Below are 21,667 nucleotides of genomic sequence, written 5' to 3' on the forward strand. Positions count from 1 at the left end.
TGCTGAATGAAGATACCCTTCCATAAGTAATAGCCAAAATAGTTTTTAAATGTATGCACAGCTGTATTTTTGAAAATTTTTAAGTCTTTGCAATAACAGTTTTCCCTAAGTCCAAAAGCCAAATTAACACAGAAAGACATATATTTGCCTTAAAAATAGAAGAAGTATATATTTTATCCTTGAACTATAGGAATGTTTATATGTATTTGAAATTTAAATTGAACATGAAGCAAAATATGTTTATGTTTTTACAGGTTATACTATCGTCAAAACAGAAAACGTAGTTATATTAGTAATCTAAGGATGAGAAACAAAAAATGCGAATTTCTCAGTTCATAACCAAAAGACACTGTAAAATGAAACCCAAAGGTATGTTTGTATGATGTGTGTTCGATGGCCATCGAGTGTGAATGTGTGAATGTATGCATGTGTGTGAATACATAATATGTTCTGATTTATACACAAATGTGCATTACCTCACATATGCACAAACACTCTTAGATAAAAAACAGAAAACATATCACCCTGAGTTGAATAGAATTTCATTTGCAGAGACGTCTTAGGTTAAATAAAAGTTTTCAAAAACAAACACTAAGAAACACTTTCAGTAAAAATCAGGAGCACACAAACCCTGAAGTCATCAAGTTATTAAGTTCGGTTCAAAATCAATTGCCTATAAGTCAATAGTCTCTTTAGAGGATAGCTTAAATAAGATTTTATAAGAGTAATTTCTAATAAGAAATAATGAGAATAAGTTAAGTTGTTTAAACAAGTTTTATATTAATCCAGGGTTATTTAGTTTAGCATTGTTGGGAATTTTTCCTTCTTGCATTTTGTTCCTTGTTTACTTTCCTATATCCAAAAATGTCTGATAGTCTTTTTGATTGGTTAAATGTTTTTAATGTTAGTGCTAAGTTTAAGAAAATAATTTATGTAGCAACACGCAGAATGCCTTAAAACAGCTATCATTCCTTCACATGCCTTTATAGTGCCAAACCTTGTGGCCCAAACTATTCTGTGGCCTTTGCATAATCATACTTTCCATCTCAGGTATGTAAAAGGCTGTACATTGCCTTGAAAAAGGAACCTCCTTGCTAAAATTAATTTCAGTTGTGGTATTAAAAGTAAGACTGCAGTGTTTCTTGTTACATCCATTTAAGTATACCTTTGCTTTTAAAATGCAACTGTAGAATTTGTTATTACTTCACTCTGAACCGATACATCAAAACATTGATAAGTTGAAGAAAATAGTAATCAAAGCTTAGATTCCATGTTTAGTTACCATGATAAGTTAAAAGAAAACATTTAAGGTAATATTTGTATTCCTTTGTATTTTGTCTTGCATTAGCAAACGTTTGATCAAAGTTTTTTCCGAGTTTTTTGTTTTTTAGAAAAATAAAAAAAGAAGGGGCAGATGTGGGAGCCCAAACCCAGCTTTCAGCAAAGGAAAACAGGGGCTGACAAAAACCTTGTGATCTGAAGGAGCTGGACCCTTCTCACAAGACCTGTTAAAGTTCTACCTTATGGATCAAGCCTGGCTCCAGCAGAAATCAGAAAAGACTTTTGAGATGATTGTATCAAACCATGTCTAAACCCCTGTAATTCCTCTATCCCCCATGTAATCCTACTAGAAGAAAAATTAACTATTTAGAAATTGCAGTAAAAACTTGTGTAATTCCATAATTAACATAACTCGTCCCCTTCATTAACATGTCCAACCTCAGATACCTTTAAAATAGTGTTCTCGTGTTCAATAAACTATTCCAGTTCCCCCATACTGGGATCGTGTTTAGCTTTTATTTTTCAGACCGCCACTGAAGACAACCTGGATGCACCCCAGATCTAAGCATTGGTACCTCATTGATTATGTCTTGGTGCGACGGCGAGATGCCTGCGATGTCCACCATACCCGCGTGATGCCCAGTGCAGAATGCCAAACAGACCTTGTTTGGCAGAGCTTGTGCGCCAAACAGAGCTTGTGTGCCGCAAACTCAACTTCAATCTTAAATTCAAACCTAAAAGGGGCAGTATCCCAAGGAGAAGACTCCAAGTATACAATCTCCAATCAGCCACAGTGAGAGACAAATTCCAGGCAAACCTTCAAACTAGGTTCAAAAACCACTCCATAGATTCTACAGATTCCTCTCCTGAAGCACTTTGGCACCATATTAAAAACAGCATTCTGCAGTCCTCTGAAGAATCCTTAGTGTTCTCCTTCAAGAAGAACAAGGACTGGTTTGATGAAAATAATCAAGAGATCCACAAATTGTTGAGGAAGAAGAGAACCACCCACCAAACACACCTTGCACTGCCATCCTGTCACGCAAGAAAAACAGCCTTTCATCTTGCATGCAGCAAACTCCAACAGAAACTCCGTGACATCCAGAACAAGTGGTGGATCGATCTAGCTGAAAAAAACTCAATTATGTGCGGATTCGGGAGATCACAAAGGATTCTATGAGGCCTTGAAAACAGCATACGGGCCTACATACCAGGTCCAAAACCCTCTAGTCAGTGCTGATGGTCAAATGCTTCTAACAGATAAAATCTCCATTCTGAATCAATGGTCTGAACACTTTCAGACCCTTTTCAGTACCAACTGCGTAGTCCAGGACTCAGCAATTCAGTCCATCACACAACAACCAGTGAAGTACGAATTGGATACTGCTCCCACTTTAGGAGAAACCCTCAAGGCCATAGAGCAGGTGAAAATCAGCAAGGCAGCTGGAATTCCACCCGAAGTCTGGAAACATGGGAGCCTTGCACTCCATGCCAAATTTCACGAGTTCGTGGTACACTGTTGGGAACTAGGTGAACTCCCATCAGACCTTCGAGATGCAGTCATTATCACCTTGTATAAGAAGAAAGGAATTAAATCTGATTGCTCAAATTACTGTGGTATTACTCTGCTCTCCACTGCTGGCAAAATCTTGGCAGGAATACTTTTGAACAGACTAATACCCGTTATAGCAGAAGGAATTCTACTTGAAAGTTAGTGCGGTTTCAGAGCCAACAGGAGTACCACAGACATGGTATTTGTTCTCAGACAACTGGAAGAGAAGTGTAGGGAACAGAACAAAGGTATCTATGTAACCTTTGTTGATCTCACCAAGGCTTTCGATACTGTGAGCAGAAAAGGTCTATGGCAGATTTTGGAAAGTTTAGGATGTCCCCCTAAATTCCTTAAAATGATCATCTCACACCATGAGGATCAGCACGGCCAAGTCAGATATGGCAGTGCACTTTCTGAGCCCTTTCGAATTACCAATGGTGTGAAACAAGGCTGCATTCTCTCACCAACCCTATTCACAGTCTTTTTCAGCATGATGCTCCAAAGGGCCACGGCAGACCTCAATGATCAGGACGGTATCTACATTCGATACCATACTGATGGAAGCCTTTTCAACCTAAGATGACTGAAGGCCACACTAAGACCTTAAACCATCTTGTCCAGGAGCTGCTTTATGCTGATGACGCCGCCCCTGTTGCACACACAGAAGCAGCTCTGCAGTGTTTAATATCCTGCTTTGCAGATGCTGCTGAGCTCTTTGGGCTGGATGTCAGCTTAAAGAAGACAGACGTTCTCTATCAACCTGCACCTCAGGAAGTCTTCCATCATCCTCATATTACCATTGGCCAATCAGAGCTCAAATCAGTCCAGCAGTTTAATTACCTAGGTAGCCTCATCTCCTCGGATGGTAAGACTGACAGGGAGATAGACAACAAGTGAGCAAAGGCATACAGTGCTTTTGGAAAACTCCATAAAAGAGTATGGCATAATAAACACCTGAAGAAAAGTACCAAGATCAGTGTTTACAAAGCCATAGTGTTGTCTACTCTCTTATATGGATCTGAATCATGGGTCATCTACCGCCACCACCTGCGTCTCCTAGAATGCTTCCATCCACACTGCCTCCGTACAATCCTAAACATCCACTGGTCAGATTATGTGACTAATACATCTGTTCTAGAACAAGCAGCAGTCACAAGTATTGAGGCCATGTTGCTGAGAACACAGCTGCGCTGGGCAGGGCGCGTCTCAAGGATGAAGGACCACCGCCTCCCTTGCTCTATGGTGAACTTGCCACTGGCTGCCGCAAGAGAGAAGCCCTGAAGAACAGACACAAGGACTCTCTGAAACAATATCTCAGCCTCGGCCATATTGATCATCATAACTAGTCTACTCTGGCCTCCAATCAGGAGGCCTGGAGACACACCATCTATAACACTGCCGTTTCCTTTGAGAATGCACACAGGATCAGTCTCAAGGAGAAAAGACAATGCAGAAAGAATTGTGTCTTGCTGAATATACCACCTAAGGAGTCTTTCTGCTGTGCCTTTTGCAATCAGATATGTCTATCTCGTATTGGCCTCATAAGCCACCAGCGTGCTTGTAACAAACGTGGATAGAGCCTTCCTAAATCTTTGTTCGCGAAGCCCAGCCATGATGATGATGATGATGAGTTTTTAGGAATTTGTTGCATCGCTCAACTTTTCCAGCAGCTGTTGCATTATATGGGATAGGATATACCCATCCAATGCCATGTTCCCTGACCCAAGTAATAACTAAACTGTTTTTGAAATGAGTCCCATTGTCTGACTCAATGCGCTCTGGGGTGCCATGTTGCCACAGTACTTGCTTTTCAAGACCCAGAATGGTATTTCTGGCAGTTGTGTGAAGCACTGGATAAGTCTCTAGCCATCCAGTGGTTGCTTCTACCATGGTGAGCACATAGCGCTCACCATGGCGGGTCTGTGGCAGTGTGATATAGTCAACCTGCCAGACCTCCCCATATCTACACTTATCCCAAAGTCCACCATACCATAAGGGCTTCACTCTCTTTGCTTGTTAATAGCAGTGCATGTCTCACAATCATGGATAACTTAGGAAATAGTGTCCATGGTTAGATCCACCCCTCGGTCTCATGCCCATCTATAAGAGGCATCTCTACCCTGATGGCCTGAAACATCATGTGCCCATTGAGCTAAGAACAACTCTCCCTTATGCTGCCAATCTAGATCTACTTGTGACACCTTGACTTGTGCAGCTCGGTCTGCTTGTTTGTTGTTTTGATGTTCATTAGTTCGATTTTTAGGTACATGGGCATCTACATGGCAGACTCTCACAGTCAACTTCTCAACCCGAGCAGCAATGTCTTGCCATAAAATCAGCAGCCCAGATAGGTTTTCCTCCACGCTTCCAATTAATCTTCTTCTACCGATCCAGTCACCCCCACAGAGCACTGGCTCTCATCAATGAGTCTGTGTGGAGATAACGCCTTGGCCATTTCTCTTGTTCAGCAATGTCCAGGGCCAACTGAACGGCTTTGAGTTCTGCAAATTGGCTTGATTCACCTTCCCCTTCAGTAGCTTCTGCCACTTGACAGGTGGGACTCTATACAGCTGCTTTCCACTTCTGGTTCTTCCCTACAAATATGACAAGAACCATCACTGAAGAGGGCATAATGTGTTTCTTCTTCGGATAACTGACTGTATGGTGGAGCTTCTTCAGCCTGATTCACTTGTTCTTTTTCCTCCTCATTGGCCTGACTGAAGTTTCCACCTTCAGGCCAATTTATTATGATTTCTAGGATTCCAGGGTGATTCAAGTTTCTGATTCGGGCACGCTGTGTAATCAAAGCAATCCACCTGCTCCATGTAGCATCAGTGGCATGATGGGTAGGGGGTACCTTTTCTTTGAACATCCAGTTCAGCAACGGTAGTTGGGGTGCTAGGAAGAGCTGTATTTCTGTGCCAATCACCTTTGAGGCTGTTTGTATTCCTTCATAAGCCGCTAGGATTTCCTTTTCTGTGGGGGTGTAGTTGGCTTCAGATCCTCTGTAGCTTCGGCTCCAGAAACTGAATGGTCGGGCTTGGGTCTCACCAGGTACTTTTTGTCAGAGGCTCCAGGAGGGACCATTATCCCCGGCTGTGGAATGAAATACATTTTTCACATTTGGTTCTGTCCTGACTGGTCCAAGTGCCATGGCGCGTGCAATCTCCTGCTTAATCTGTTTAAAAGCTTGCTGCTGTTCAAGACCCCATTGGAAATATTGTACTTTTGTGTGTGACCAAGAGGGAAATACAGAAAAATACTCTCTATTGTGAATAGCAATGAAGTTTGGGTGAAGAAGCAAACAAAAGAAAAAAATCAGGATTTTCTTTTCTAAGTAAAGTGTGATTTTATGGGTTATATAACTCAACAAGAAAATAGCCTACTTTTGTTCAAGAAGAAGTAAAACTGAGGACAAAGTTGCAGTTGATGAAACAGAAAAAAACAAAGCCAGACAAACAAATACAATAGCCCAAACCATATATGTTTCTGGAAGGTGAACTAGTTAACTTAGATGAATGTCAGATTATTTTGCTTGAGATAGTCCATACTAGGCGCTTGCTGACAACTTCTCATTTAGTTCCAGAGCTCTAACATCTCCATTAGCTTTGGCATTTTCTATAAGCACCTGTGTAGAAAAACAAACAATGAAAAACTGAGAAATTAAGATTTTACTGCTAGTATTTTATGGGCAATCTCAAATGTATTTTCATTCCTTTGAGACAGTTTCCATAATAGATTACCTCACCCATAAAGCCCAGATAGAAAACATTCAACATTACACATCAGCTTTCTTAAAAGATCAAAACCTCACACTACAGTGACTTGCTAAACCTGTAGTCACTACCAATGCTCTGTTAACAGCATCATTTGTTACTTGAGGCTGAAACTAAGTTTGACAAGTTAGTTAAGTGCTGGCAATTGAACAGGCAGAGCTATATGAGACCTATCTTCCTGCTGACATACAGTTGTCTCCTGCTAGAACCTTTGTATAAGTCTCCATTTGCCAGACTGGAGTATTCTCTGCAGCAACTTAAAAAACTTGCCAGATATTCTTTTCCTTCCCCCTCTAAAATTCACATTTCCTTGATTTTTTTTCCACATACCATACTTAGAGCTTTTCTCTTATTTAAAAAAGCTTGCACAACAGCCTAATGTTCCTAAGCTTCTAGCACTTCTCTTGTAATCCAATCACATTATACCTATTAAAAGGAAAACCATTAAGTAGAATCAAGCAATTCTTCAGTCATTATCATCATACTCTTTGGTAGGGAGTACAGATGACTTTGCAAAAGGAAGTGCAATGAGATCATACCAGAATCATCTGAAATCATTAATTCTAGATTTTTTTATGTCTGTGTATGGATTTTTGTCAGTGCTGAGCCTATTTATATGCTGTCCCTCCACATTTACTTTTTATTGGATTCAACGTTCACCAGGAAACAGCTAATGATCTAGGCAAAAGACTCATCGTGACAGTGGCTGCAGTGAGGTTACTAGGAGAGTGTATTCAGAGTTTGACTAGCAAAGTGATTCCAGTTGCAAGTCAAAATGAATGACTGCCCATTTGCATTACATGAAAGAGCTGAGTGAATTTATAAGTTTGGCCAAATCCATTTGTGAAGTCCTGTCAACAGAAACTAATGTACCATTTACTATGTAATGAAATAATGTACTATTACATATATAAGTCCTCAATACAGAACATACAGCATCCTACTGCTCAGATCTTTTGAGTCAGGGATACTCCAAGTTACACCCAGGCTAGAGCATGTATCTTTTAGTACATTTGTAAGTTCTGGTAAAATTTTGATTAAATGGTCCTCATGTCTACTGAAGAGCCACTAGTAGAATTCTTGCAAGTTTAGACTAGACACTTTATTTTTCATTATTATTGTATGGAAGAATGGAAGACTTTCAAACAAACTAGTGTAAATTTCAAAAACCAAAGTACATTTTTTCAATATAGAACCTTTATACATCGCACCTTAAGAGCAGGTAAGCCAGAACCTCCTTAGCCTGCTTCTATCCTCTTTCAAGTTGTAAATGTAATATTAAATGTAAATAAATTGAATTTCTGTATAAAATGTACTGTCTTACATCTATTAATTCACAATCCTCTTTGGCATACAGATGTTGCAGGAGGTACCAGCGTGCCACCGACACTATAGTTCCTGGATTCCCTGGTTGATAAACCACTCTTTCCAACATTCGTCGAGTCTCCCTAGAAATATAATCATAACATAATCCAAATCAAATGCAACTGACTAGGCTGCATGTAACATACCAGAGCAAGTAACAACGGTCAGAAGTAATATAAGGTCACATCTTTACTTCCATACTGCCCAAGAAAGTGAGTCTAGAGTTGTACATCCCTTTGTTTCCTATGTAGTTGCATCTAGAATGCTACGGAATTCTACCTCCATTATTATGGCTAATATATTACACTCAAGTTACTGCTTTAACTAGAAAGTAATCCTAATCAGATTGACATAGTAGATTTTACAAGTGCTATAAGAGCATGATAAACATCGTGACACCTGTGATTTCAGCACAATCTCTGATTTCAGTATGTAATCTGTTGAACAAGTACAGCAGGTATTTTCCTCTTTAAGACCTAGGAAATAACAGTGCACTTGAAAGAAGCAGGTACTAGAATTTAGTGATACCAATAGAATTTAATATTATACACAAATATATTTAATCCAGGCACTCACAAAAGGTACTGCAGTTCCTGCAAACATAGAGACAGGATGTGAAATTGCAGAAGAGAAGGAAATTGGACTAGAGTATTACACGAAGTCTGAAGTTCTATTTGGCTGATACTACCTTCCAACACCAACAGTTTATACCCAAACAATACATTTTCAAATTCAGTGTCATTAGAAATCTGGTAAAAACTGCCAATTATGTTTAGGAATCTCATAATAATTCACTGGTGCTCCATCAGCTTTGACTCTTGTTCTTTAGATTCTGTCCGTTATAAACAACAGGATTTTCCAGTAGATTGTGATTTAACTGTTTTATGTTTCTAATTTGTATTTAAGATTAATTTTTTGTTTCAGGATTTTGAAACACCTAGGCAGATCAATTAGATCTTGTGATATACTGTTCACATAAATTAATATCTGAAATTGTAATAAGACCAATTTTAATTGATTAAATAAGTTTTTATCTTAATTTTATTATAATTGACAACTATCACAATCACATTTGGCTGCCTTCTTAAATGCCAACGGAGAAAGTAAGCCAGTTTGTCAGAGTTATCTACAAAACAGGTGAATTATTGAACAAAACCATAAAAAAATTCCAACTTTCCCTATCTTAAACAAAAATACCATAAAAGATCTAAGAACCAAATTCACTACATAGGAAGATTCCAAGTACCCCTTCCTCAAATCTTCTTCCCCTTCCTCAAAAAGCCACAATGTGCACTTGGTCGTTCAGGAATAGGCATGAACTTTGACTGGAGCCCAATTCAGGATCAAAATTAATCCCACAGTATATAGGGTAGTGATATGCGTTTCCACTGTGCTATTTTACAGCATTTTTAAGAATGTGTATTCTTCCTGATTAATTTATTTAGGTAACATGCTATTAAAATAAAAATTGTCTTACAGCTGTTTCTCTCTTAGTAGGAAGGTCATATACATTTTTCTTCCACAAATAGAGGAAGATTCAGCTGCTTCCCACACTACTTTCTCTCCTCTCCCTTTTAACTCCCATACTAAATTCAAGAATTAATTTCTGCTTTCAATTTTCTTTTAGTTGTATGTGTATTTTTAGACAGTGTATTCCACTTAGAACTTAACAGATCATGCATACCTTGCTCCCATTTTGCGATTATACTGTAGCAGGGCTTGAAGCAGAGCTGCCAGGGGGCAAGGAGAAAGTTTCAAAGCTTCTGTTGTTGCCTCCTGAACCAAGGATGGCCAGTGCTCATTTGAGACATTAGCCTATTATAAAAGTGAAAAATAAAAGAAAGGGGCAAAAAAGAATAAAAAACAAACAAACAAACAAGCCAAAAAAAAACCCCAAAAAACAAAAAAGGACTTTATTGTAGTGTGTTTGCAGCTCTCTAGAAAGAAGGTTTAATTCAAGTAGTTCTGAGTTATATAAAGTATTTGGCAGGTTAGAAAGATACCTTTTAAAAAACCACAAACAGTGGTTAGAAGTGCCTGGAAGTCATGTTAACTTGACATAGGACCAGCCTTGCCAGCATTCCAGTTCCTCATTTATGCAAACAATCCTTGTGTTTTTTCCATACAAGTTTTAGTAATGCTTCAGAAACCCTTGTTTGCTCTTCAGCTTGTAAATCTTCATCTCATATACAAGACTATTCTAGAATGTAGAATTTATCCCCAGAAGTGACATTTTTTACCAACAGTGAAAACCAATTCCAAGATGGTAATTACTTAATAAAACCAACTTTTGAGTAAACAAGAAAAGAAAAGAAAAAAAGGAAAACTGGCTTAAGAAAAACCTTATTATGCCCAGTGTGTCTGGATAGCATTCAAACTACTATACTTCATTTGGAGAGATAACTGGGAGACAAGCAATTTTCAAACACACAACTTTCTTGGACTCGAGCGAGGTTTTCACCAGGCTCTCGCACATTTCATTAAATCAGTGCAGATGAGAGAGACCAAAAAGAAATCCACTTATCAGTTGCTCTGCTCTTTCAGAAAGCAGAGATGAGATAATCAAATTCATACTAATCTCATTTTAAACAAAGTCACGTGCATTCTTAAGCCATTCAGGCCAGCACTTAAAGAAGTAGCGTTAATTAAGTTAGAAGGTACTTTGTGACCTGTGGAAGCATTTCAGAGCAATAGGAAACAGGGAGCAGACCACTAGAAAACTGACAGAATAATCATGTCTGGAAAAATGCTGCCACTTGACAAATTTAACCTTTTGAAGCATAGGCCTTGTGAGAAAGAAACTTGTCTACACTGAGGGTGATTCTCTTCTCCTACAAGGCATAACAGCTTTGTAGCTTTATCCTCTGTAAAACTGACTGCCTTTTCTTACATAAGATCTCAGGATAGATGGGGTTGCTTTGCCTGATTTCGATTATGGCTCTTAGCTGGGTCATCTGTTAAAATACATGAAAAAGTGTTAGCCAAGATCACAGCAGTATCTACATTTTACACTAGGCTTTAAAGCAATCTGGTAGTGCACTTCAAGTTTCTGGAGTGACACTGCTTAAAGAGAATAAACACTTGCCGAGAATCTGAGGTATGTTCACCTTGCCCCTCACTGCAAGGAATAGAGTAATTTTCTTTATACCACAACGTACACTTCCCTTAGACTGTTTTTACACTACAAGGCAAGGCACCATATCTGGAAATGACCATATGGCATAAAATTACTTGAAATGTGACTGATGTCTCCAGGCACCAGTGCAGAAAAAAATTTTTATTGAGGCAGTTTTCTGAAAAAGAGGACAGATACTTGAAGGGTACCTCAATTTGGATGATCCAACTGAAACTGTTATTAGACAAGTAAGTCTTATTGAACAAGTTAGCCTCTTTCTGTACATAGTGGTTCTATGTGGTTATTTCACTGTAATATTCCACTGCTCCTTGGAGTCTCACTTTATTCTCTAGCTGTCATTCATAAAATGCAAAGTGATTTAAACAGGGGCTTCATTTAAAGACTACAGAAGCCCTACATTCCAGCAACTCCTCTTAAATCATGCAGTTATATCATACCGGTTATCCTACCATGCAGATTTCCAGTGCGAGCATAGCTAGCCTGAGCAGACTGGATAACTTCCCGTTCCAGCTGCCCTGCTGTGACGCCAACTGCAGACTCTTTCTGTAACACATCTCTGCTCCAATCATCATTCTCTGAGACTGATATACTTTTGCCAGCCACTGAAAATAAACATCCAACAAAATCAGTTATGGAGCCACCAAAACGCACAGCCCTTAGACAATATCTTTTAGTTTAATTTATGAGAGTACCACAGCATACTATTAGCTAAAAACACCACCATGCACCCATACCTCATTCCAGCAATATACTGCGTACTGCCCTGCAGAAAAATGTAGTCTGCTGCATAACTGGCAGTACACCTCACTACAGTAACTTATTCTGGGAGTTCCCTAGACCACTCATGGACACCTTTTTGATAGATTTTCTCAGTGCATTGAGTTATGCCAGGAAGAAAGACGTTATGACATAAGCATGAATCCAGGTGATGGGTGTAGACTTGCGTTACACAGTTTCTGAATCAGCTGAGTCATGCCTGAGAAGACAGATGGGACAAAGGAAATAAGACACTTGGAGGCAGAGTTTCATGCCTCTGCTGCCTGCATGAAAATGTGTAAGCCATATCTAGAAATATTCTTTGCTGGATCATCAAGCAAACAGAGCAATTTCTTATTAAAAAAAAAATTCCCTTGCTTTTGAGTAAAGGTCTTTAGACTTTTGCTAGCTAAAGACTGCCTGGTGTTACAAGGGACAAAAATTATTAACCCTTTCTGGTGCACAGAAGTTACTTATCCACTAGACACATTAGAAAGCATTAATTAGCACTAGTGAGACTGTGCATTCTTGACATCGAGTTGCAGGACTGCTTTGTAAAGTAAAATATTCATTCGTGTGAAGAAAAAAAAGCTTCCCTTGACCTCAGTTCTTTGCAGCTGAAGATGTCTAGCTCCCAAGATGTGAAGAAGAGAACCCTTATGCAAAGGCACAAAGGCAACTCTACCAGATGTGCTTCTCTCTATTTTCCTGATAAGCCACAGCACAAATAGTAGAATAGCCATCAGAATAGCAGTTCAGCAGCACTCCTAAATCCTGCAAAACAACTATTAAGACAAAAGCCAAAAACTTCAGCGAAAAGAATAGTTAAGGGCCCCTATAACCTAGTAAAAACTGTAAGGCATCACAGTGGATACTTCTGAGTAAGACAAAACATTTATCAAACTCTTAGGAAGTCTAAAGACAGAAAACATAAAAGCATATATTTATCCACTACGAACAGATGTAGCAGCCAGGCTTTTTCAGAATGCTATCTAAGCCCTAAGAAATACCTTCTTTAATTAGAACTGAAAAGATCTTCCTCAGAGGTAGCTTATCTGTGGCCTGGATTAAGAAGACCAAAACAATCAAGCCCTCCCACTCCCTACATCACATACACTTTCAGTTCACTTATCCCTGCTGGTAAGCAAGATGACTTGGCTATGGAAGGGATGCTTGAAGAATGTATACAAGCCCTAATTTAATTTCCAAAATGTGTCACTAAAATAGAGGATACAATCATGTCTTGCATGCCCCCTATTTTGCAAATCCAATCTGAATGAGTTCTGTAGATCAGAAAGAGGAAGTCTCACAAATCAGTGAAAAATGCATCAAAAAAGTATCTTTACAGAAATGATACTCCTGTGTTTCAGAAGAGAAGAGGATGTGCAGCCCTGAAACAAGTAAGATAACGATCTCTACAGCAGCCTTGCACTGGTCTTCTAAGACTGAAATCAACTCCAGTACTACAAGCAGGGTTTTATTTTATCAATAGGCAGAGAGAGCGCCATAAATCCCTCAATTACATAAAGGACTCTAAAAGCTCACAGAATTTTTCTAAACAATATGCTACTTACATTGGAAAAGGAAGATAATAACTGTAACTAGAACCAACTGTTAGAAAATAAACAAACATATGTGCTGCATCACCAGAAAGATCTCTTGGCATTTGTGAGACAGACTTCTCAGACTGTCTCACAGAAACAGCATATGAAATGAGTAATAGCATCTTCATATCTACTAAAAGGGATCACTCATGGTGCCATGGAAGGGAGTTAGTGAACACTGTTACTGGGAGTGATTTCTCTTCTCTGCAAAATCAACTTACTCAAAAGAACAGTGACATCTGAAGTCAGGAGATTATGGAGAAAGACCTTGACCGTGTTTCAAGCGATTTCAATTCTCCCAAATAAGGGACTGGAAGAGACTTATTCAGGTTTTCAGACCCTGAATAAGGAACTGTATATTACTACATTAGGAACCCTTTACTTCCATCTAGTCTTATGAGTTATGAAATATTTCACTGTTTTCTGTTTACATGTCAAATCACAGTTCCCTAAAGACACAGGTGCTAGGGATTTATCTCAAGTTTTTAATTCTCCTGTCTGCTTACCCTTACTAGTGGTTCTTATTATTTCAACTATTAAATAAATCTAACATGATGTTTCAACTTTATAACAACCCAAATACAAGCTATTTTTTCTGTCATTGACTGTCAGCAGATAAATAAAACCAAGTAGTGAAACTAATGTTCACCCTCTTACAGTGGGTGTGACAGTGGCACATCAGTCAGGGAAAGGATGCACACTTACTTGCCAGGCGGCAACTGAAGTTGGACTGGCCATGACTGTCTTGCGAAGCTCCTCCAGGATGTTGCCTGGAAGTTCTTTGTGAGACTTCAACAGCTGCTTACACTGAACTTGTCTCAAAAGCAAAAAGAGAGCTGGGTGCTCAGGGCAGCTTTTTAAAGCCTAAGACCAAAACAATCAGAATTATCATTCCCAAATATCAAAGATACTTACATCTTTCCATTTTGTTCTGTACAGAAAACAGCATTGAAAGCATTCTCGGGATGTTTGCAAAATAGCAGTTTCCTCTTCCTCTGCACAAAGTGGTGTTCCAGGGATTGACCCATGAAAATAGGTAACCTTTTCTACTCTCCTCAAAATACATCTGAAGTCTATCCCAAATTTTCTATATGTCCTACTCTTACAGTTATTTGGTTATTATTTCAGACAGTCTTAAACTGTCTGAAAGACAGCTCTTATTTGGTTTGTCAATCATTATCAGTGTGGGCCTATTAATAGAGGCAAAAACCTATCCTGTGACTTTGACTGTTTCAAGCAGTTTCAGTTCTCCCAGGTAATGTGATTTATTCTCCCTGGAACAGAAGCACTTTACTAAACACTTCTTGTTCCATAACAGTAGGTCCCTAGAGAGCATTTTTTGGAAAAAACACACAAAATAGCAAAGACAGAAAACCAGCCATCCGTTGCTTTACCCTTCTCAGGTGAAGTATGTGAAGCTTCAGCAAGCCTCACTTCATGTTATTTTTCCTGCTCAAATCAGAATACTTTCAAGAATTATAATTCAAAGCAGATTTAAGAAACAACACTTGTACTTTTCATACATCTCTTTTTTTTATAAAATGAGATATGTTGCCTGTGAATCCTTAACAAGCTGCTGCTTTATAAAGAATGCAGAGACTTTCTGAAACACAATAGAAGCTCCTAAATTTGCTGCAATTTTCCCTCATGAACAAGTGCGGAATCACGCTGCCTATCTCAAACTGAATGACAGCAGTGCCTGACTCACCATCCCTAGTTATATGGCTTTCTGAGAATTTCAGTGTCCAAAACTGTCACTGAGAGTCTGTGGTACCAGAGGATGTTCCTCTTTTTCTTCACTAACTGCAGGCACTGACTGTCCTCTCCCCAAGCAATTTAATCAACAAAACACATGCAAAACCATCCATAACCACCCCCCATGACAAGATGGGGGGAAGGACATACTTTGTATGTTTAGAAATCTCTGATCTTTAATGGAATCGTTAATCATTAATAGAAGACAGGTCAGTAGACATGGTGGCCAGAAAAGAAAAACACTTTCTCACCAAGCAAACAGAGAGACAAGAAAGTACTTTCCCCTGAAAACCAGCATGTTCAGCAAATCTGTTTGTTTTGGCTTTTTTTGTGTTTTTTTTTTTTTTAACTCTCATCCCTGTTAATACAGAAATGCCAAAACCAAGGAGCACATTTGCATGAGATTAGTAATTTTCCTTCATGAAAGTCAAAGATGTGTGCTGCTGAGTTCAACAGCTTTTTTGCTTATCTTTTGCCAAGTCTTCTGTTCATGAACACATGAAACACACACTTCAATGTTGATAACACCCCAGTCCCCTTCCCCAGCTGCGTTTCCTCAAGACTTTTCTTTTTACAAAAACTTGTGGCTCTGAAACAAAGTAACAACACAACCCAGCAGGAAGTAGAGTACCAGGTAAAGTCTCCTACATGAACTTCTTGCCTCGAATTTCTGTAATGTTTTGCTTAGTTCTAGGTTAATTCTAGGCAGAAAGAGCAGATTTATCTTTATCATGACATACACTACTTGTTTCAACTATTAACACAGTTTCAGTGTTGCAAACAGAAGCAGCATTTTGGTAAAGGGAGAATATACCAACAACTAGTTCAGTTGGGTAGAGCATGGTGCTAATAATGCCAACCTTGCAGGTTCAATGCCCCCATGGGCCATTCACTTAAGACTTGGACTCAATGATCCCTTACAACCCAGAATATTCTGTGAACTACTGTATTTGTAGCTCTGATGGAACAGACAGTTGCTAATTCAAAGATTACCTTTTGGAAAATGCACACAAATGATTTTTATACAATTCTACCACAATCTGCCAGCATGACACCATCATACCTTGTTACAAAGAGCTTCAGCTTCCGATAGTTTACCAGTCTCCTCTAGACTGGTAATAGCTTGACAGAGACACCAGTCTTCCAGAATATGGACATAATTATGAGGAAGGTTACTTTCCCCAGCTGTAAAGACAGTTAAAACACTACAGTTTTAATCTGACATGACTTCCTTCATTGGAAGGAATATTGAAAGATGGCAAAATTAAAAGCAAGATGGGAAAAATGCATACACCATTTGAGTTAATGATTCAGGAACAATTAATCAAATATGGAATTTTAATTCCAGTTTTCAAACCACTATAGACATTGAGGAAGACTGAGCCTCTACTGGAAAAGTTACAGAACTCAAGGGTACTTTAGTCTTTCCTCACAAGCAGTGTTGCTGCAATGTAATACACCCACAACCATCCATTTAGGCATCAGAGTTCAGAAGTACTATTTTAGAAAACCGTTTGAGGCTTTGGAGGGGAAAGCAAGCTGCCATTAAGTAATTAACCCTAGCTGTGCATTAGAATTTAGCATTTTTTATGTGTACAATACGGTTACAGCTCAACTCACGACTGAGCAATCTTCAGCCTCTTTGCAAGTTCAGAATAGTAATGCAAGCTCAGATCAATTTTTTTTTTTTTTCTAAATAGGAAACTTGTATAGCTTACTTTTGGCTGAAACTGTAGACACAAGTGTCATCTCTAGACCTGTTCGTTTCGGCTGAGTGTTGTTTAGACAGACAACAGTGTTTTCAGCATGACAGGCTGCCATTAGCACTGCCCAGGCAGTAGGATTATCTAGAAAAGAATGGTCAAAGGCAACTTGTGCCATTCTAAATACACTGGTAGTTCATTTAGAATGGTCTTTACCAGATAAAGCATAAAAACATAGCTATCAATGGAACTACACACTGTAAATAAGAGATAGCAACAACAAGACAAGTAATAGAACTCAGCCCAAGGAAGCTGATAACTACTTGTCTCTAACTAGTAAGATTTGCCAGATTATAAAAGGAAGATTCTGTTCCCAAAACCAAGCAATGTATTTTTACATAAACACCAGTGTGCTAACCTGAAGCTGCCAGTTTATGTCTGACTACACAGATTAACCTTGGCTATCACTTAGTGCTGTAATAGTGGCAGCAAAAATCCCAAGATGCCATCCACAGTTTTCAGTCATACAGAATCAGTTTCGTCTGACCAATGACATGAAAATTACAGCACTAAGTGCCTACTTCCACTGCCAGCTAATTCCACTGTCAGCTTTACCTTAACCTAGCCCTGTGAAGAACACCTACTACTGGAAGACTAGTCTCTGTCATGAACTGAACAGTGATTATTTAAAGATTTCATCTATGTACATTTTCATCTCTAAGATAATTAAATTTGCCAGCAAAATGAAACAAAGCTTGAAGATTCAACAAAGTAAAATGCAAAGTATACTGCTTTTGATTAGCAGTCATATTCTTTTGTGTTCCTGTAGGAAAGTAACTGAAATTGTTTACTTGCAGTCACCCTTCTGCATCAGAGAAAAATGACTGCAGAAGAAACAGCATTTTGGTATTTCATCAAGTGCAAACCAGAAATTGAAAACCAAGCTAGGTTTTTGCTCCATACACTTAAGGAAGAACACCATTTAGTAAGAGAACAGCTGTCTATAGTTCATAACCCACACATTGTAACAGAACCTTTCCAATCCAAATTCTCAAGCTAGATGACTAATTCTCTTCTGCTTGGTGTTGCATAAGGTAATTCTAAGGGAATTTTGTCTAACAGACTAAATAATACTAATGTCTTCTCCTACTGAGGGATTAAGAAATTGCCCATATTTTCAGAACAAGCCTTAAAACCCAATGATATTTTTCTTCTTGTCTGGTTTAATTCCCATTGGAATGGGAATGACAATGGGAATTAAATGGGAATGATTTGGAATGACAATGAAAATTTCAATTCTAAGCATTCTCCCCAAAATGTACACAGATAACCCTAAACAATAAACCAAACCAAGAAAAGAAATTTACTTTTCTTAATCCAGTAATTTTGCTTTTGATGGGTAAAAATTAAAAAATCACTACTGTGTTTGAGAACAAGAGTAACCTGGACAGATGTGGATGGCCCTCTGAATATTTTTTATAGGGTTGTTTTTCTCATCTTCTAGCATGTGACCTGCTGCCAATTGATTAACTGCAATATTCAGCAGGACTTCCTATAAAACAGAACATAAGAGTCACTTAAAACTGTAAGTGATCAGATAGAATTAACTTTAGGATTGTTTATGGAATTACAAAATCTTCATTTTAAGAAAGCCAAACCTTTCCGTGCTTTGCATCGAGTATATGTGCGATATTTCCTGCCACAGCTCCCCCCTGCAAGATTAAAAAAAAACCAATTAATTTGGTTACATGGTTAATTTGGTTACTAATTAATTTTATGCAAAATATAATGCCGGTATCTTTTTATCTTTGTTAATCATGAATACAGAATTTGCAAAATGAGGTATTTTCCTTGCTTATAGCACAATCTCTTTATAAAAAATTAGGAAGAGACATTCAGGATTAGAGCTTATCCGTATGATCTGTTTCAGAGATTAGCCCCATATACAAAGGAGTTTTCAGGTGCTATTTCTGTTTACATAATTAACATAAATTAAGACAAATTATTATTTGGAGAAATATTATTTTCTCCAAATTATTATTTGGAGAAAAGATAATAGTAAGCACAAAAGTGGCAAGGAAACACTGGCTAATGTGAAAAGTGAAATTGACTAGATTAATCAAATTGAACACATAAATTTTAATACATATTTATTTACACACATCTCTATAAAACTAAACAAAAAAATCATACATAGTACAGCCTTTTATTGTTGGAATAATTCTAGCAGACTTTTCCTCTAAGTTTATTTCAAGATCAAGAGCTGTTACCTCATGAAAGATGCAAATAATAGTATATAACTTCTGTATGTGGCTGTGCACTGCTGTGTATGCAAGCCTTAAGATTTCATATTAACTAGTTAAAGTCCACATACTGAAAGGTGGGGAGTTTTTTTACTTAGAAAACAACACAGACTACCCAGGATGTAAACACCAGACATCTTAGAGCAATGCACTTACTTTTGCCTTTTGTGATGCAGACAGCGGAACTACTCGAGATAGAAGAGACCAGAGGGCAGGATTATCTGGGTTACTGGGGAAAAAAAAAGGATATTAGACTTTCTGATTTAGATATGCACCTGGTTTTCCATGACTCAGTAGGCAGTTGCTATAGATACCAAATTTCTCTATTAAGAAAACAATGAAATGTAGTAGAAAATAGACATGAGTAGTAATTCAAAACAAACAACACAATATTGAAGTTATATTGCTAACTAAAGAAACAAAATGTACAATATGCATATCAATATTCATGGGAAGAAAACAAACTTTAGGACTACAGGTCTTGTCTCCATAGTGTGAAGAACAAGGAATTTTAATTGTAGTTGGAGAAATACAATTTGCATGAAGAATAGTTTCCAGAAACACTTGGAGAGTCTGAAGTGTGTTTTTCTTAAAGGAACAGAATGGTAAGGCTAATCAAAACACATTTAAATACAGATATTTAGCTAATGGAACAGATAGCTTCAAAGGCTGGTTTTAAATATTAAATAAAGACCCTTGAGACTTTTCTAGACTGAAAGTTATGCTACATATGATGAAAGATGCTCTCATAGAAAACTGAACAAATCTAGTTATCAAAGTCACCAAAACAAAACCAGAAAATACTGAATAAACCATGAAGCTTCTGCCATAAATCAGAAAGCAAACTTTTGTCAGGTGATGCTACAACCTTAAGCGAGGACTTCACCTTTGAAAAACAATTTAAAATTTTATTCTTTTTCTAGAAGAATGATGCAAGTAAACAGAGGTTTGCTTACTGTTCAATGTAATCAAAGCAATACATTTACAGGGCAATCTAAAGCCAGACAAAGTACCTACCTGTGTACTGCTTTGGAGACTTCTCTCTGGACCCTCACATTTCTACCTTGTAATGCATAAATAGCAGATGCAGTAAGGCACCGCTCATAAATTCCATCATCCCCTTTTTCATGCTTCAATAATTCTTTTAGGGCTGCTGTTGCAAGTGTTGCATCCTGCTTTACCAGTCCTAGTGTGCACAAAGCCTTCAGACTTTCCATACTAGGTTCCTTTAATGAGCTGTTGAACCAGAGAGAGGGAAAGAGACACTATTTTGGACCACAAATTAAATTTGCTGTTAACATTAGAGTACTTGTGTATTTCTGAGTCCTCTTGTTCCTATGTATCATGAATGATATACAGAATTAACAGTCTCTCACTGTGGGACTGTGGATCAAGCTAGATCTGTATCCTTCAGAATCAGGTAGCTACAGGCTCCTAATCAAGCCCTTAATGATTATTTTTGCCTTCAAAAAAAGACAAGAATATAAGCTTCTGATTCTGTGTTTTATTTTCAGACCTAAGCAAGAAAAAATCAAGAGTTGTTAAACATAAGCAAAAAGCACTCTTTGACAAGTAAGAAATGGTATTCTATCATATTAGGAAGATATCAAGACATACTCACTATTAAAAGCCTCTGTGCCAAGCTGGCTATGAGAAATTAAAAAGGTAGCTTCTTGTTCAGGGTCCTACTGAGGCCCTTCAAGTCATCTAGCATGAATTCCAGACAGCAGAGACATCTGTCTATTGGACCAGAATGCACCATTTTTGTTCTTATTACTAAAATCCACCATATACCTTTGCAGCACTGTGCTTCCAATTCAGATCTAGACATATTCACAGTGATGTTTCTTTCCTAAACCATTAACTACCTTTTTTTTAAAAACACAAAAAAGGTCATCTAGAAAACTCTCATTGTTGATGATTATGACAAAACCAGAAGTCTGCAGTGATTTATAAGATGTAGGAAATATCAGGTTCCTAGCTACCTAATCATGAGTAACTTTGGATTTAGAATGTACTAGATAATGGACCTTCACTATTTCAGTAATGTCAGGAGTCTGCTGGCAAAATGGTGTACTGTACTGCCACTACTGGAGTTCTCTACTGACAAAGGGTTGACCCTGAGAGGCTGAGATGTTAACTCTTAATCTGAAGCTACCAGGAGACTAACAATGATGCACAGGCTTTTAGGTTACACAGATCTGAAAAAAAAAAAAAAAACATTCACCACTTAACAGCACAACTAATACAGATCTGTTTCTTTTCATGGGGAAGCTACAGGCTTCTCCTTGTCTTGGAACACAACTGTTCTGGAGATTTCCTACTATTGAAACTGAAATTGTTTTCACTAGCCACATAGAGCTCTTACAGCTAAAGAGCAAAAATACTGCCTAGTGCTTAGGTAAATACAAAGTAATATTATCTTAAAAGATAAAG

General features: G+C 38.0%; 1 protein-coding gene across 5 annotated transcripts in view; it reads right to left on the reverse strand.

The window, feature by feature from the left end:
- Positions 1-6,157: 6,157 nt before the first annotated feature.
- Positions 6,158-21,667, reverse strand: part of TTC37 (tetratricopeptide repeat domain 37) — a 48,703-nt gene continuing 33,193 nt past the window's right edge. For all 5 annotated transcript variants that reach the window (XM_032675839.1, XM_032675838.1, XM_032675840.1 and 2 more), the window contains exons 32-42: positions 20,249-20,467; positions 19,388-19,460; positions 18,587-18,640; positions 18,372-18,480; positions 16,944-17,072; positions 16,289-16,410; positions 14,176-14,334; positions 11,560-11,712; positions 9,659-9,789; positions 7,934-8,057; positions 6,158-6,461 (exon numbers count right to left, since the gene is read on the reverse strand). In XM_032675839.1, coding sequence (XP_032531730.1) covers positions 6,384-6,461; positions 7,934-8,057; positions 9,659-9,789; positions 11,560-11,712; positions 14,176-14,334; positions 16,289-16,410; positions 16,944-17,072; positions 18,372-18,480; positions 18,587-18,640; positions 19,388-19,460; positions 20,249-20,467 — 1,351 coding nt within the window. In that variant the 3' untranslated portion in view covers positions 6,158-6,383. The remainder of the gene's footprint in view (positions 6,462-7,933; positions 8,058-9,658; positions 9,790-11,559; positions 11,713-14,175; positions 14,335-16,288; positions 16,411-16,943; positions 17,073-18,371; positions 18,481-18,586; positions 18,641-19,387; positions 19,461-20,248; positions 20,468-21,667) is intronic.

This window comes from Chiroxiphia lanceolata, chromosome Z (assembly GCF_009829145.1).
Source record: "Chiroxiphia lanceolata isolate bChiLan1 chromosome Z, bChiLan1.pri, whole genome shotgun sequence".
Classification (NCBI taxonomy): Eukaryota; Metazoa; Chordata; class Aves; order Passeriformes; family Pipridae; genus Chiroxiphia; species Chiroxiphia lanceolata.